Source organism: Zeus faber, assembly GCF_960531495.2.
Source record: "Zeus faber genome assembly, chromosome: 12".
NCBI classification, from domain to species: Eukaryota; Metazoa; Chordata; class Actinopteri; order Zeiformes; family Zeidae; genus Zeus; species Zeus faber.
In genome coordinates this window covers 24,273,525-24,288,634 of record NC_137196.1, presented here as the reverse complement: position 1 = coordinate 24,288,634, position 15,110 = coordinate 24,273,525, and the positions used below count along the sequence as shown (strand labels likewise).

Below are 15,110 nucleotides of genomic sequence, written 5' to 3'. Positions count from 1 at the left end.
ACGTCAACAGGCCCGGGTGCTTCGCTCGGCTGTGTGACGTCGGGGCGGGGCGGGGCGGGGCGGGGCGGGGCCACGGCGTGGCGGACCCGGTGCGGCGCCCGCGGACCGGTCATCGGCGGCGAACGCATCCGGGCGCGTTCACGTCTCGGTGTCCGGCGAGTGACGCGGCTTCCCGAAATAAAGGAACCCGGAAGCGGTGTCTGGGGTTTTTTTTTTGTTTTTTGGGGGGGCGGGGTGGGATTCTTTTTTTGTTTGTATTTTTTAATTTTTTGGGGCGGGGGGGGGGGTTGTTTAGTTTTGTGAGGCTTTTTATTTTTTTTTATTTGAACAACTTGATGTCGGTCGGAAGAGCGATGCGGTCGAAGCCTCAGTAGGACGCGGTGATGGAGGTAAGAGTCCGGGAAAGGGGGCAACTGTTGTGGGACCTGCGAGGCGGCTGTTGACGCGAAACTTGGGGGAAGCCGCCGAATAAGGAGGATTTAAAAACTGACCCGAGATTATAAAGATATTACGTATATGTGATGTAACGGAACGTTACTCACACCACTTAGTGGCGGTATACGCTCAGGTAAAATAAAATAAAATAATAATAAAGCAGTGGGGTTGTTTTTTTTTAACGTGGTTGTCGGGAGATCTACGCGGCGATCGTGTCCGTTAAAAAATAAAATCATAAAACTCCCGACGCGGAGCAACTTTGTCGGGTTGAATCAGAATCAGGGGCGCGGGCACAATAGGCTCGGTGACGGCAGTGAACGCCGAAGTGTAACGCGGATACCGAGGGAAGTTCAACTGGACTTTGACGTCTGGGAATATAATAAAAAATAAAAAAAAAAGAGGCGAACAGCGCCGGGTCTCCGTTAAAACCGCAGCCGCGACGCGACCGTTACCGGACAAAAGTCACGACAATTGATTAGGGCCATCGGCGAGGTAGTCGGTCGATTGGTTCTGCCTGCGTGCGCCGGTCCGCTGTGTAGCACGCCGAGCCGGTTTAGCACGATGGTAGCAGACATTTTAGTCCGCCGTTACTTCGCCGTATGAGCTGTTCGTCGGCTCGGGTCTTCAGATGAGCCGCACGAATCTGGAGTACAGGGATTACGGATGGCATGAACCCCGCTTAACCCGGCCGTCTGTCGCCAGAGCTCGGGCGATCGTCTCGACCGTAACGGCGGCCATTCCGGCTAGCTTGTTAACCGGTTAGCTTGTTAGCTGCTAGCTGTCTAGTGGCTCGCCAGGCTGATGTATCGTCCACCGTCGTGTTTAACCAATCGAGCGGTATTTTGTGATAGCGAGCGGCCAACTACCCCGCGCTCCTCGGCGTCGCTTTCGGGACATTAGCGATGGATCTGAATTTTTACTCAGACCTGTCGGATGGTTGTGCTCAGAATGTGGACTCGGAGTTCTTGGACCCCCAGGCATATGGCGAATACACTGAGAACAAGGTGACAGCGGTGGCCTGGGAAACGTGTAATGGTTCGGTGGGAGATGGGGGGGCATCCGTGGGCTGAAGTTCCCGACTAACCACCTGCCTTTTGTGTTCAGTTCCCAGGCGGTAACGACAATTACCTGACCATCACCGGAGCAGCTCACCCATTCCTCTCTGCTGAGGTGAGCAGGTGTTTAGCCTTCATATCCCTGTCTGAGGTGTATGCGTGTTCTTACTGTGGGAGAGTTACCTACGAGATAAGATTGATTCGGTTACATCAGCTAAAAACAGTGCAGGTGCACGAGAGCGATAACAGATAAAATGAGATACTAATAATAATTGTAACACAGGGGCCTTGTGCACATCTGTTAACAGGGAGTAGCGCTGTGTATGTAGTGAGCCCAATATGGCGTGGGTTGCAGCTACGGTTAAGTGCAGATTACAATATGAGTAATAATAAGGATAATGGTACTAAGGGTGGTGATAAGAATGGGAGTAGTAGTAATAACAGTCGTGGAGACGAAGGACTCATTTATTATTGAGATGACACCTGTGAATCAGGGGTCAAGGCTTTTACTTCAGACCATGGACTTGCATCCGTCCATAGAATGTACTTATTTGGTCCAAACACTATGGTTGCAGAAGGATCTGCTGGTTCGGGTCGAGGTTAGCCTACAGCGGCCAGGATTCTAGTGGTTCTATTCCTATGCAGTGTCGAAGAGGACCATGTACACAGCGGTGCCACGGCCCGTTTTGACGTACTGTTCAGGCGGGTCGATTCCCCCGCGACCAGAAGTTTTTCAATGCGCCCGTTCACCACTATTTTGATTGTTCCCCCCCATTCAGCAGACATTCCATACCCCCAGTCTCGGGGATGAAGTCTTTGAGATCCCTCCCATTTCTCTGGACCCGACCTTGAACGTGGGCGATGTGGTGTCCCACTTCGGGGAGCTGTCCGACGGCTCGGACAGCGCCGGTGGACCGTCGGGCTCCGGCAGCCTCGTCAGCAACCTGGTGGTGGGCGCCAACGACCCATCGTTCGCCTCCACCTTCGTCAACGCCGGCTCGCAGGGCCTCGAGCACCTCAACCTGGGGGTGATAAGTCAGACGGGAGGTGGCGCTCTGCTCAGTTCTTCGGCGCTGGTGAGCACCGTGGGAGAAACGGTTTCTTCAGTTGCCTGCTGTGTTATCGGTTGTCCCCCGCATGTTTATACTCGGGCAGCTCTCCAAGAAAGCATTTTTGTTGTCAGGGCTAGAGAAGTTCTGATAAATAAATTATTTTTTAATCCCTCTGCAGGAACTGGGGAATTCAAACGGCTCACATTTCAGCAGCTCTTCCCCCATGACAATCGATGTTCAACTTGGTGACATCGGTCATGGTCTTTTGGGAAGCGGCCAGCTCTCCACTATTAATCAATCAGAGCTGGGTTTGGGTCTCAGCAGCGGGAACATTCTGCCTCGGTCAAACTCACCTGATCAGCCACTGTCGGCCACACCGTCTCCGGCCGGCTCCCTACAGGACGAGGACATGGATGACTTCAGGGTAAGCCGCCTCCTGGAACCCGACGCGAAAATACCGCTGGAGGGTTTTTTTGGTTTTGCCTGTATAACTTGCTTGTCTAACTTAGACTCATTAAATCCACATTGTTTTATTAGTGTTGCCAGTCATGAGTTATTCACCTCCCTGTTTTTTTTTCCCTGTTTCCCTCTGTTGTTTTCTTTTCCGCCCTCCCTGTGCACTCAGAAGAGTGTGCTGGTCGACTCTCCCATGTCTCTCTCCTCCTCCTCCGCCTCCTCCGTCCTCTCCCACATGCCCTCCCACCCGGCGGCAGCGTCCTCCATTTCTCCGGCGGCGGCCAGGAGGGGAGGCGGTAAGCCGGCCAGCCTGGCGTCGGTGACACTTGCGATGGGGAAGAAAGGGAGAAAGAAGAAGGACCCCAATGAGCCCCAGAAGCCCGTCTCGGCCTACGCCCTGTTTTTCCGGGACACCCAGGCCGCCATTAAGGGCCAGAACCCCAACGCCTCCTTCGGAGAGGTGTCAAAGATCGTAGCTTCCATGTGGGACAGCCTGGCGGAGGAGCAGAAACAGGTATGCGTCCTTCAGCATATAATCACAGCTTTGAGTGTTTAAAACTTGGTGCTAGAAACTTGGAGCAAGTGTAGCGGTTAATTTGCGGTCCATGAAGTCCACGGAGCCCAGAGCACGGTCTGCACCCGTCAGCGTGTGCTTTCAATGACTTGTCGGCGTGTCTTGTGACATTAGAGGGGTAGAGAATCTGATGATACCTCACAACATTCTGTGAATGATGACCTTAGAGAGTACATAAAAAAAAAAAAAAAAACGTGACAGCTGTTGCTTCATGTTGTCAGCTCTGGATAACACAGAAATGAATAGGTTTGGTTGCCTTAAAAGGCACAGTCAGGGTGTGGGTGTGGGGGTGGGTGGGTGTCTGTGGTATTAAATTAAATGTGTAAAGTCCTCATAGTGATAAAGAAAAATCGTATATAGTAATTATAGTGCGTTCTGTCCCCTCTGAACTTAACATTACGTAGGATGGAGTTGGCTGTTGTGAAGGCTCTTTATTTGTTTAATTTTATTTTACAATTTCAATTTTTTATTTGTTTATTTATTTATTGTATTTTTTAATCTGGTGAATGAAACGCCTGTAAGCGGATGTCAAACAGGTTGCGGGGTTTTGGAAGATATTCGTCCCAAGTATTGATCGAAGCTGTTTACTTTTAAACCTTTCAGGTGTACAAAAGAAAAACAGAAACGGCAAAAAAAGAATATTTGAAGGCCTTGGCAGCGTACAGAGCCAACCAGCTTTCACAGGTAACACATTTTTCACTTCATCAAAACCTCCCCGTGCCTGTGTTTGTTTTTGCATTTTTGTTTTCCATCGTTTCCGTCATAGCTACAGAAGTGCGAAGTGCATATCACAACGGAAAATAACAGAACACAACAACAAATCGGAAAACACAACATCATTACCTCCCACCTGAAGAGGCAGGCACCTATCGACACAGCAGATCGTCGCCGATTGGATGATTTAGGGGACGTCGTCAGGTCCCATCCATAGACATGGAAACATAGAAACCGCGTTTGCGATTTGACGTGCGTCTACGTGGTCGAACACATCGGGGCGGTCAAGATCCGCTCGTAAACAAATACAATGTGTATTGAGAGATGCAGACTTCTCTACAACATTGACTATAGCCCGCTTAATGCTGAGCTGAACTTCATGAAATTTGGTTTGTTATACAGTAAACGTGAGGAATTGAACATGATGCTGGTTACTTATTGGAATTAATCTAATCCGCTCCATGCCAAAACCTTAACCTTCTGAATGGCCACAACCTCCTCTGGGACCTGCAGACTCAACCTGCAGTTGATTAGATCTGCTGATTAACTCCAGTAAGTGACCAGCGTCGCGTTGAATTTCTCATGTTTATAACAAACCAAATTTCATGGAGTTCAGTTCAGAGTTAAGAGTTACAGTCGTCTTTCTAGAGAAGTCAATACATATTGCATTTGTTTACTAGTGGATATCGCCCCAATATGGTGGCGATAAGGAGATTGGATGATTTAGGGAATATCCTAATATCCCAATCAGGGGTTAGTCAGGGGAGTTAATGTCGTAGTGTTTTGTCAGCCGTTTCACATTTTAGGGCCACCGTACATATCCCATATGGGCTTGTGCCAAATTTACAATTTCAATGTACAGATATCGTGGTCAACATTATCAAGATGTACTATATTATCATTGGCATTTAAAAAAAAAAAGTAAAACGTATGTGAGTGACTTAAAAAAAATAATCATCATAATCACAAAACATTATAAAGGATGTTTTCTTCTACAACTGTATGTAAACGTCTCAAGTCTTTTGGGCCACACCAGTATATGTTTTTAACAACGTTTAACGCAAAGTGGCGTTAGAAAATGAAAATGCTTATGCTCTGTGCGTAGGCTGCGTTCTGTCTGCATCAGGTCTGCCTCCCCTCCCGCGAAGGCCACCGCTCAGATAAGACTCTGGGGTGGTCCCAGCCCTTTTGTCTCCACGTTGCCGGGGAGGGCCAGCTGTGCATTCCGTTCTTCCTGTGTCTCCTCACTCCCTGTTTGGAAACTGAGATACGGCCAAACCCTTTGATCCATCCGGGATGGACCCAGGGAACATGTCATCAGACAAGACTGCTTTACTGCTACCTCAGTGCATTACTGTGTTCTTATTTATTTTGTTAATAGAGCGAGGATCTTGGTTCGTCTCCCCTACGGCAGAGCGGGTTACCTCACCGACAACGTTGATTCATTATAAAATGTTTTATCGCTGGTTTGAGCCGACGAGCGTGCGTTTGAAAAGGGTGTCAGCGGCTCTGAAGCGCCGTGTCTGCCGAGGCTGTAATAAACATACCGGCTTTGTCGTAAAACGTTGACATTTTCACGGAGACGTATCTTTACATCTCAGGATGCAGAGCTCTGGTCTCTTCGCTTTTATCTGCAAAAAAATAGTGAAAACTATTAGTTTGAATAATTCAGAAACCTAAAACTTACGCCACAATGTGACGTTGTGACTGAACATGATAAACACACAGGACCTTGTTGGGATCCTAACGGCGGATCCCTCCCAGGATGTTTGATGTGTGGAGCTTCTTCAAATAAGACGGAGACGGATGTGAGGCAAAATGGATTCCTTTATTGCTGATACTGCAGATACCAGTGGAAGCCAGGAGACACGCCTGTCTTAAGCTAAGCCCAGACGAGTCTGTTTGCAAAGTCTCGACCCCCCCCCCCCATTATCTAGTCTCATCTAAGCAAGTCGTCACAAAAGGATATATGGAGCACAAAGAACTATGTACGTGCAAAACAGCACGAGCAACATGCACGCAATAGGAAAAGTACTGGAAACAATATGTGTGCGACGGGTCACAAAGAACTGTTTTCCAACCAGAGGCGCCATTTTGTAACAAGCACCATATTATTTCTAACAACCTTCAGAAGTAACTGAACATATCACTGTTTTTACTCAAAAGTGACTACTCCCCTGTGTATCTGCTCCAACCAGCCGGCCAGTGAAGCGATGGAGACAACCCCGTCACCACCGCCTCCCTCCGCGGTGGTCGCCCCCGCGCCGGCGGTCCACACCGAGGCCACCAGCCAGCTGTCCCGCCTGCCTCTGAGCGGCCACGAGGAGAACACCATCACCAACATCTGCGCCTCCAACATCATCCTGGACGTCCCCGAGATGACCACGCGCTCCCGCACGGGGGCCAACAAGCCCCCCGCCCTGCCGCCCGCCGCCCCGCCGCCGCAGGCCATCACCAAGATCATCATCTCCAAGCAGATGCTGCAGGCGGGGGGCCAGCTGGTGACCGTGCTGCCCGCCGGCGTGCGCGCCCTGCAGCCCGCCCTCCTGGCCTCGGTGTCGTCGCGCCAGCCGCCGCCGCTGCAGCAGATGCAGAACGCGCCGCCGCCACCGCGCCTCCAGCAGATGGCGCCGACCCCGCCGCCCTTGCACATGGCCTCCAAGCCCCGCGAGGGCGGCGCGGCCTTGGGCCTCGCCGGGTCCATCGCCGCCACGCCCCCGCCGCCGCTGCAGATAAAGATAGTTCCCGCCTCCATGCCGGGCGGCAAGGGCGTGCCCATCATCGTGACGACGGCGCTGGCCGCCAACTCGGCCAGCGTGCTGTCCACCGTGCCGGCGACGCTGCTGCCCGGCAACTTGGCGCTGCAGGTGGTGAACTCTGTGGAGGGAGCCGAGGAGGAAGTGGTGGCCGAGGTGGTGTCCTCAGAAGAGGTAAAGGAGTGTCTTCGGTTTGAGTTTGTGAGGTCTTCATTTCAACATGGATATTTTGTCTGATTTATCCATATGCTGCATTTCCTTTTCTCAAAATGAGTTCTCAAAGTTCCTGCACCAGAGTCAACATTTCCCATGTTATAAAATGTTGTCATGTTATTAAAAAAGAAAAAGACGACAGCTGAACTTCATACTTGGCTCCTACCAAATATATAGTACTACCATTTATGCTTGCCTGCAATACTTTGAGGTTTGATTGACAAATAAATCTGCCTGAAATTCCATCACAATTTGTCCTCAAACGGAGTGAAAAGTATTAAATTAAACTGTGATACCTGCAAACACTGGGGAAGGAGTACTTCACAAATTGGAAATGACAAGTTTTTACTTTTTCTTGCCGTGGAATTGGTTTTGGTTGTTTAAGAAAAAAAAGAAAAAAAACACTATTGATACACCTGCATCCAGAAATGTATTATCATTGTTTTTTTTGTTTTCATTTATTTTTTTTATTAATATTTTTTTTGCAGACTGACATGGAGGTGGCGGAGTCGAGTGACTGCCCCTCCGGCAGTGTGTGTGTGAGGGCCGGCTGCAACAACCCGGCGGTGGAAAGCAAAGACTGGGACAAAGAATACTGCAGCAACGAATGTGTGGCCAATCACTGCAGGTACGTAGACGCCGCGGAACCCTCTGACGCGCCGCCGCTGCGGAAATTACGGCCGCTCAGCCGACTGGGAACGACGGTGTCGGGTTTGTTCCTTTTCAAAATACACACCGCTCATGAGAACGAAAACACACACGACCCAAATATTTTAACCTCCTTTTCAATTCCTCTGTCATTGCTCGTGTTTGCGCTGGAGTCCTTTTTGTTTGTTTTGGTTTTTAAACCTTTTGCTGTCTTATCCTATTCAAAGGGACGATCTACATAGCCAGTTTGATGGCCCTGGTTTAGAGCTGCATTTATCGGCATCTATTAAACGAGAACGAGTTCATTAATGACGAACCGTGAAATCTGATGACTTAATTATTTGTTTCTCCTGCCGCTTCAGGGACATCTTCATGGGCTGGTGCTCCATCCGGAGTCAGAACATGGGAACGGTGAAATAAAGAGCGGCGCGTCGGGAGGACGCCGGTCGACGGGAGCAGAGTGAACGTCGGTTCTTGGTGAAGCCGCGCCCCCGCACCGAGCACCTCAGCGGGCGCCGAGCTCGGGAGACGTGAATCTCAGCCGACATTGTAATTTACACGTTTTGCGCGTTTGCGGCCGCTCTTCAGAAGCAGTAAAATATTGTTCCGCGGAGCCGCCTATCGGGTCCCTGGTGGAAATCCAGTTTAGGTACGCCGTTCAAAAACAAAACACCAGTAGGGTTTGTATACCGTACACAGCATCGGTATGTCAGTTCTAAATTCAGGAGGCGCATTCACTCAGGAGCGGATGGAAGGACCAGCATAAGAATAGACGATTACAATGAACCAAGGGAGACGTCGATCCACTTATGATTAGAAACGGGACAGGGCCCATTAGTTGAGTTTGTTTTTGTTATTTCTGTTGAACTTGTGTAAAAAACGTGTACCTGGGAATGTAAAATAATGTTACGAAACACGTTACAAGGGTTATTCTGCGACGGCGCTTGTCCTTGATTTATTTTTTTGACAAAGCGTTCTCCGCAGTTACAGTGTGACTCTACTTCCCGACGCGCCGTGTGTGTGTGTGTGTGTGTGTGTGTGTGTGTGTGTGTGTGTGTGTGTGTGTGTGTGTGTGTGTGTGTGTGTGTGTGTGTGTGTGTGTGTGTGTGTGTGTGTGTGTGTGTGTCCTGCAGCAGCCAAAATAACTGCATTCACCGGTCACCGACCATTTTAGCTTTTCTGTCGATGACAAACTAGAATTTAGATCTTCGGAAGTGTCACCCGTGCCGTGGGGACGAACCTGCTTCACCGAGTTTAAAATTAATTAAGAGGAAGAGACTGTTTCCTGACGAATACCTATTTGTATTTTGGCCCGGCTGCCTTTCTCCTCCACGAACGTCCTCGTTTTTCTCAAAGAGATTTGATGCCCTTTACAGTGTGAGTTAAAAGGAAAGAGTTCCTATGGATTTCTTTTTTTTTTTTTTTTTAATAAATGAGCAAATAGCTCAAACAATTGTCTACGATCCTTTACTTCAGATTTAGAGCTGAACATGAACTTAAGTTTCAATTGCAAGTATATGACACATGAACAACATAATGACACCCGCTTTTATTACTCATCTTGGAATTGCATCTGTTAATAATTGTAATGGTGAAAAACATAAGTCTCAACCATAGATTCTGTGCTGTTTAAGGCAGTGTTTCACAGTGCAGCTTCAAAAGGGTTTATGGCAAAACTACACACACAACCTGTGTGATTTGTGCCTGATGGAATCTACTCCTGCTGGACCCGCCTCCCACGCTCCACAAAGCATTTCAAGGTTGAGAATGTTAAGTCTGCGACACTGTACGCTGCTTGAATAACGGCAACACTCCCGTCTTTCCATGTTGCTCCTCTGAAGTTAGGGTTGATGTACGTACATGCACCGCATTTGTAAGAGGGCACAACACTTGATTAATGGGAAAAAAATTCATGAGAAGAAATTAACGAGACGGGCTGCCTCAGAAGAGGAGATGCTGGTATACACAGAGGGAAACACGTGGAGTGGAAGTCTCAAGGCTAAAGTTAACAAAGCAATTGGTGTAGAACAGGTTTTATAAACTGCCACAGTGTTATGGCTGCTAATGGGGGAGTTGCATTCGATAAGCACACGAGAGTGAGCGAGTGAATTCTCAGTGACCTTGGAAAGGTATTTATTATCTGAATTTACAACAGGCAACAATTTGCCACGAGGGCAGTGGCCCGAGTTTAAAAATGTACACAAAGTAAAGGGCAAGTCGACTCAAAGTAAAATACACATCTTATATTACAAATGTTGAACTCCTTGCTAAAATCGTGACATTAAGACCTTAAATGATTTCCTGAACTTGAACCACCCCCAACATTGGTTTGCCCCCATTTCTATCGATTAAAATAATAGTTACCACATTAAATCAAATCCATGCGATGTTATAATCCTGTGTCATAATCCAGAGTTGAGTGATTATGGCACAGAGTTGAAAACCTATTGACATTCAGCTTCTGTCATAAATACATAGTTCATTATTAACGTGGTTCTACTACTGGGTTGTAGAATTCTATGTTCTTTGGGGAATTAAGATTTGATCGCTCTGATGATAGACGCCCTGCTGGGCGGATACACGCTGTGCAGCCCCAAACCCAAACACACGGGCTCAGTCAGCTCGGTCTGGAACTCGTACAGCTTTGTTAAAAATGAATTTGCCCCCATCTCGGAAAAGGCTATGGTGCCCTTCTCAAAATGGACCTTCACTGCTATGGAGTTGGACTTCAAGGTCCTGGACAGGTTGGTGCTGGTTTTGCGATGGTAGGCGGACAGTTGGCCCACGTGGTTGCGCACGAGGCTCCAGGACTGCGGGTTCACCCCGAACGCGCTGTCGTCTTCGCCCTTGCGCCGGATGCTCTTGTAGGAAACGCTGATCTCCCAATGTCCGTGGGCCTCGACGAGCCAGAGGTGGGTCCCGGAGGAGAAGCACTGGCTGGAGAGCACCTGGGGGGCCTCGAAGCGGGACGCCAGGCTGGGATAGTCCAGCTCGCCCAGGACCCGCTCCGCCGACTGGAGGTCGTCCGAGACTCTGAGGAACGGACTGGCGGTGTCCACGTCCAGCGTCAGGGGCACTTGGGTGCATAAACACACATGAGATCACGGGTTGGCGCCGCGTTTCAACTCACAACAAGGTTGCTTGTGCATTTAATACAATTTGACCATTTTGAATCTGACCACTGTAAGGTGTTCGCGGTAGTTTACCCTGTAGAAAATCATGAAAAGCACGGCAATCGTAGTTATGGGTTATGAGTTTCCCCATCAGTCATAAAACAATAAAAAATTACAATTAAAAAAACGAATGGAAAAAGACACAGGGGGTTGTTGTGGATGTTGTTTACCTTCCAGTGCTTCTTGAACCACATCGCCAGAGTCTCTCTCCGGCTCAACCAAGAATTCTGGGTGAGGTTTAAAAAAAAAAAAAAAAAAATTTGGAACATAACCAAATCAGGATGTGGAATCAAGGAGAAATGTTAAATTGTAAAGAAATGTAGGGACATGGTTGTATGCTGTCTACTACTGTAACACAGTGACAGTGGTACAGTACAAGAAACGGATGAAATATTCGCTGAACACCCCCGTGAAAATCATTCCTTCTCACCGGCAATGTTGGAGTAGATTTCGTGCAAGCGCCTCTGCTGCATGCTGACTTTATCGGTGAGCATCTGGTTCTCCACAGCAAAGTTACAGGCTGTTTGGGGAAACGACGGATCGCTTAAACATTGATACGCGAGAGATAAGACGCACCAACAAAGTGCTCCAGATTGTTTGTATATAAGTTGTGGTATAATGCCACGGCCCTTCCCTTACCGTAGTAGAGCACGATGAACCAGAGACAGAGGACCACCACCGTGACGCTGTTGAGCGAGGAGTCTTGCGGCTTCACCTTCTGTTTCTGCTCGCGATGACACGGCAAAGCACCACGTTTAACAAACTAACAGAAACGACCACGACGCACGCTCATATTTATTTGCGCTGCAAGCGTAGGCTCGGGAGATCTGGGCACATTCCGAAAGGTTAGGGCTCGCAGACGCGCTTCTAATCGCTCACTTCATTTGTGACGTCATCTTGGAGTTTTTTGATGGAGTCTTTGGATTCGTTCATCTTTCCCTCGAGGAGCTGGAACCGCTGGTCCATGTAGTCCTGATTGCGCGCGCACACACACACACACACACACGCGAATACACACACACCCCCACACATATATGTTCTTACACCACTTTGGATACAATGGACCATTGGAAATGTGTGTGTGTGTGTGTCCACACGCACGCACGCACGCACGCACGCACGCACGCACGCACGCGCACGCACACACACACACACACACACACACACACACACACACAAAAAAAGGTGCAGAGTGCAGGAGACTAAAGCTCAGTGGGTATTCTTTAGATGATCTCATCAGGCTCCCAGGGAACAGAGAAACCTGTTCCTCCACAAAGACATTTTTTTTTTCTTTCCCCCAATGAGTCAGTGGAGCTTCCCTTCGTACTCCAAGCCCAAACCGTAAACGGGAACTCACGGTGAGCCTCCTGGCCAGGACGCCGGAGGCCTCGGTGGCCAGGTTCATCCTCTTGGTCTCCAGGTCGCAGACGTTGCAGACGTAGCGGCGGGAGGCGCTGCAGTAGTACCTCAGCACCTCGTCGTCGTGCCGGGGGCACTTCCTGTCGGGGAGGTCGGCCAGCGGGCTGACCAGCGGGTGGCAGGTGAACGCCGGGAGCTCCACGTGGTCCCTGACGTGCTCCTTGCACAGCGACACCTCGCACTTCAGACACGTCTTCACCGCCGGCTGGTTCCGCTCCGGGCAGCAGTCGCAGCCCACGCTCTGCGTCTGCTTGGCCTGCCATTTTCCCGGCGTCCAGAGGGATTTGAACATGTTTTTGTCAGTGTGCGCTAAAACGATACGATTCAATGCACTTTGGTTGACCTTGTTTTACCCTGAAACAGACTGCACTGAAAAATGCACTGAACAAATACAGTGCACATTGATTCCTGTTGTCCAAAATCTACACATATTACACAGATATTGTGATGAATGGTCAAGGATTTTCTTGCTATATATTATGTATCGCAGGATCGCCTCTGTTGTTCAAGATTCAAAAAGTTTCTTTGTCACATACATATACATATGTTCGTACATATTATGCAGTGAAATGTCTTTGCAACGCACCAGGAGATTATGCTTAGTAAGTTAGTTACTAAACCGAACATAATAGCTAACCTAAATTCTACCTAGCTAACTTACTGAAACTAACGCATTCCTAAAACGCAATGCATTCAGTGAATAGAATAGAAATAAAATAAAAATAAAATAAGAATCAAAAAGGTAATACAAAGTGGGGGCACAAAATAGAAGGGAATAGAGTGATGTATATGGGATAGGCTATTTGTATATACAGATATGTGCAGTAAAGTGCATGTGTGATAACATCGTTATTGTGGGAACTGCATCTTGATGGTTTGTTATGATTTACCTGGTGATTCCCACCCCAAATATCAATACCTTGACACAAAAATAAGTGTTCTTTAAGAACCACTATCAAAGTGGTTCTTGAAGGACACTTATTTTTGTGCCAATTATATCAGAGGTTCTGAGTTAAAAGCCCACATATTGTATATGCAGTAAAATAAAAAGCTCATGGCTTTTAAAAAAATAAAAACTAGAAAATATACATTACATTATGCATTTTGGACACCATTAAACCAGTAAAATCTGGACACAGGTCCGTTCAGGTCGGTAAAGGTCACGTAGCGTGGAAGTACCTTGGCCTTTTTGCTCTCTCGGTAGTCCTCCACGATGCTGGCCAGCGCGTAGCTCTTCTGCACCTCCACGATCTTCCCAAAGTAGCACCTGCAGTCTGGGCATCTGAAGGGGATCTCCGTGGAGTGCTGCACCAGGCTGTTCAGACAGACCATGCAGATGCTGTGTCCGCAGGGCAGCTGCCGGGGGTCGGTGAAGATGTCCCGACACACCGGGCAGGTCAGCAGCACCTCCAGAGGGGACTTCTCTCCGGCATCCATCTTGTTGTACACGCTCTGAGGAGGCCACGAGCAGACGGCCAGCATAAGATAACACTGTCAAAGAAAGAGCGAAACCTAAAAACAATAATATAAATATAAACAAACAAACAAATATATATATAGTAACTTCTCAACAGAAGTTAACAGAAAGTAGCAGGTGGTAGTTATGCTAAAGTAATAGTATATAGCATCGGTGTGTAGCAATCACACGCAAAGATAGTACTGATAAGTAGCTGATATAGTAAATATGTGTATAGCCATATATACTTTATATATACATATATACATAGCTATATAGATATGTATATATGTATTTATAAAGTATATTTGGCTATAATGGCTATAATAATATAAAATCTGATAAGGTTCGAGCATTCCAGAAGCTACGGTGTTACGGTAACACGAAGGGTCATCGTCATATTGAAGCAACATTAATATGAAGGGTTAACTGCAAACTTTCTTTAAACACTTTCCGACACTTTCCCACTTTTGCCTTGACCCGTTATCGACCCAAATGTTAAGACAGCGGTACCAGTTATGGAACCCACTCCACTGAACCTACCTTCACAACGAAGCTCTGACTTAAAAAGCGAAAGTGTTGTTTGTTATCACTTCCGGGGTGGGCGCGGTTTACCTGCCGTCGCGGGTAGACTACGTGTGAAAGTATGCAGAGATAAGGAATATACTGTACATATAAAACACACACACACACACACACACATATATATATATATATATATGTATATATATATATACACACTGAGTCAGTATTTGCAAGTTTATTTTGTATTAAGAAGTAATTTTAGCTGCTTGCTACTACTATTACTAATATATATATATACACACACACACATATATATATATAACACACATACATATATATACATATGTATACATACACACACATATATATATATATACATACATATACACAGACACAATAAACAACAGTAGCATCGATCTGGGTGTCACAAGACTTCCATCAATAATTTCATCTGATGGGTAATTAAGTCAATGAGGAATATTTTAAGGGATGCATCCTCAATAGAATTCACTTCTACCTCCCAGCACTGTCAGAAAGCAATATCCCAGATTTATTTCGATTATAATTGTTGTAATTCTGTTTGTGACCTATTGTGACAAAATCGCATCACAGAGAATTTAAAGGAGGAGCAAAA

The 15,110-nt window shown here is 47.5% G+C and overlaps 2 protein-coding genes across 7 annotated transcripts; one reads left to right on the top strand and one right to left on the bottom strand.

The window, feature by feature from the left end:
- Positions 1-304: 304 nt before the first annotated feature.
- tox4a (TOX high mobility group box family member 4 a) lies at positions 305-9,023 on the top strand. Of its 5 annotated transcripts, none has more exons than XM_080010970.1 (9): positions 305-389; positions 1,540-1,605; positions 2,270-2,566; positions 2,721-2,966; positions 3,168-3,512; positions 4,176-4,256; positions 6,485-7,216; positions 7,744-7,966; positions 8,266-9,023. In XM_080010970.1, the coding sequence occupies exons 1-9, from the start codon at positions 384-386 to the stop codon at positions 8,316-8,318; spliced, it is 2,049 nt and encodes a 682-aa protein (XP_079867096.1). In that variant the 5' UTR covers positions 305-383; the 3' UTR covers positions 8,319-9,023. The 5 variants fall into 5 exon arrangements, with proteins under 5 accessions (XP_079867096.1, XP_079867095.1, XP_079867093.1 ...); XM_080010969.1 differs by lacking the exon at positions 305-389 and adding an exon at positions 1,010-1,439 and having other exon boundaries at positions 3,171-3,512; positions 7,744-7,883; XM_080010967.1 differs by lacking the exon at positions 305-389 and adding an exon at positions 1,010-1,439 and having other exon boundaries at positions 3,171-3,512.
- A 458-nt stretch (positions 9,024-9,481) lies between these two features.
- On the bottom strand, positions 9,482-14,516 carry LOC307238115 (E3 ubiquitin/ISG15 ligase TRIM25-like). 2 transcript variants are annotated; one of them, XM_080010980.1, is made up of 8 exons: positions 14,495-14,516; positions 13,675-13,947; positions 12,434-12,751; positions 11,956-12,048; positions 11,716-11,800; positions 11,507-11,596; positions 11,247-11,303; positions 9,482-10,979 (listed from the first exon to the last, which is right to left on the bottom strand). In XM_080010980.1, the coding sequence occupies exons 2-8, from the start codon at positions 13,930-13,932 to the stop codon at positions 10,438-10,440; spliced, it is 1,443 nt and encodes a 480-aa protein (XP_079867106.1). In that variant the 5' UTR covers positions 13,933-13,947; positions 14,495-14,516; the 3' UTR covers positions 9,482-10,437. The 2 variants fall into 2 exon arrangements, with proteins under 2 accessions (XP_079867106.1, XP_079867105.1); XM_080010979.1 differs by lacking the exon at positions 14,495-14,516 and having other exon boundaries at positions 13,675-14,001.
- Between the last annotated feature and the right edge of the window lie 594 nt (positions 14,517-15,110).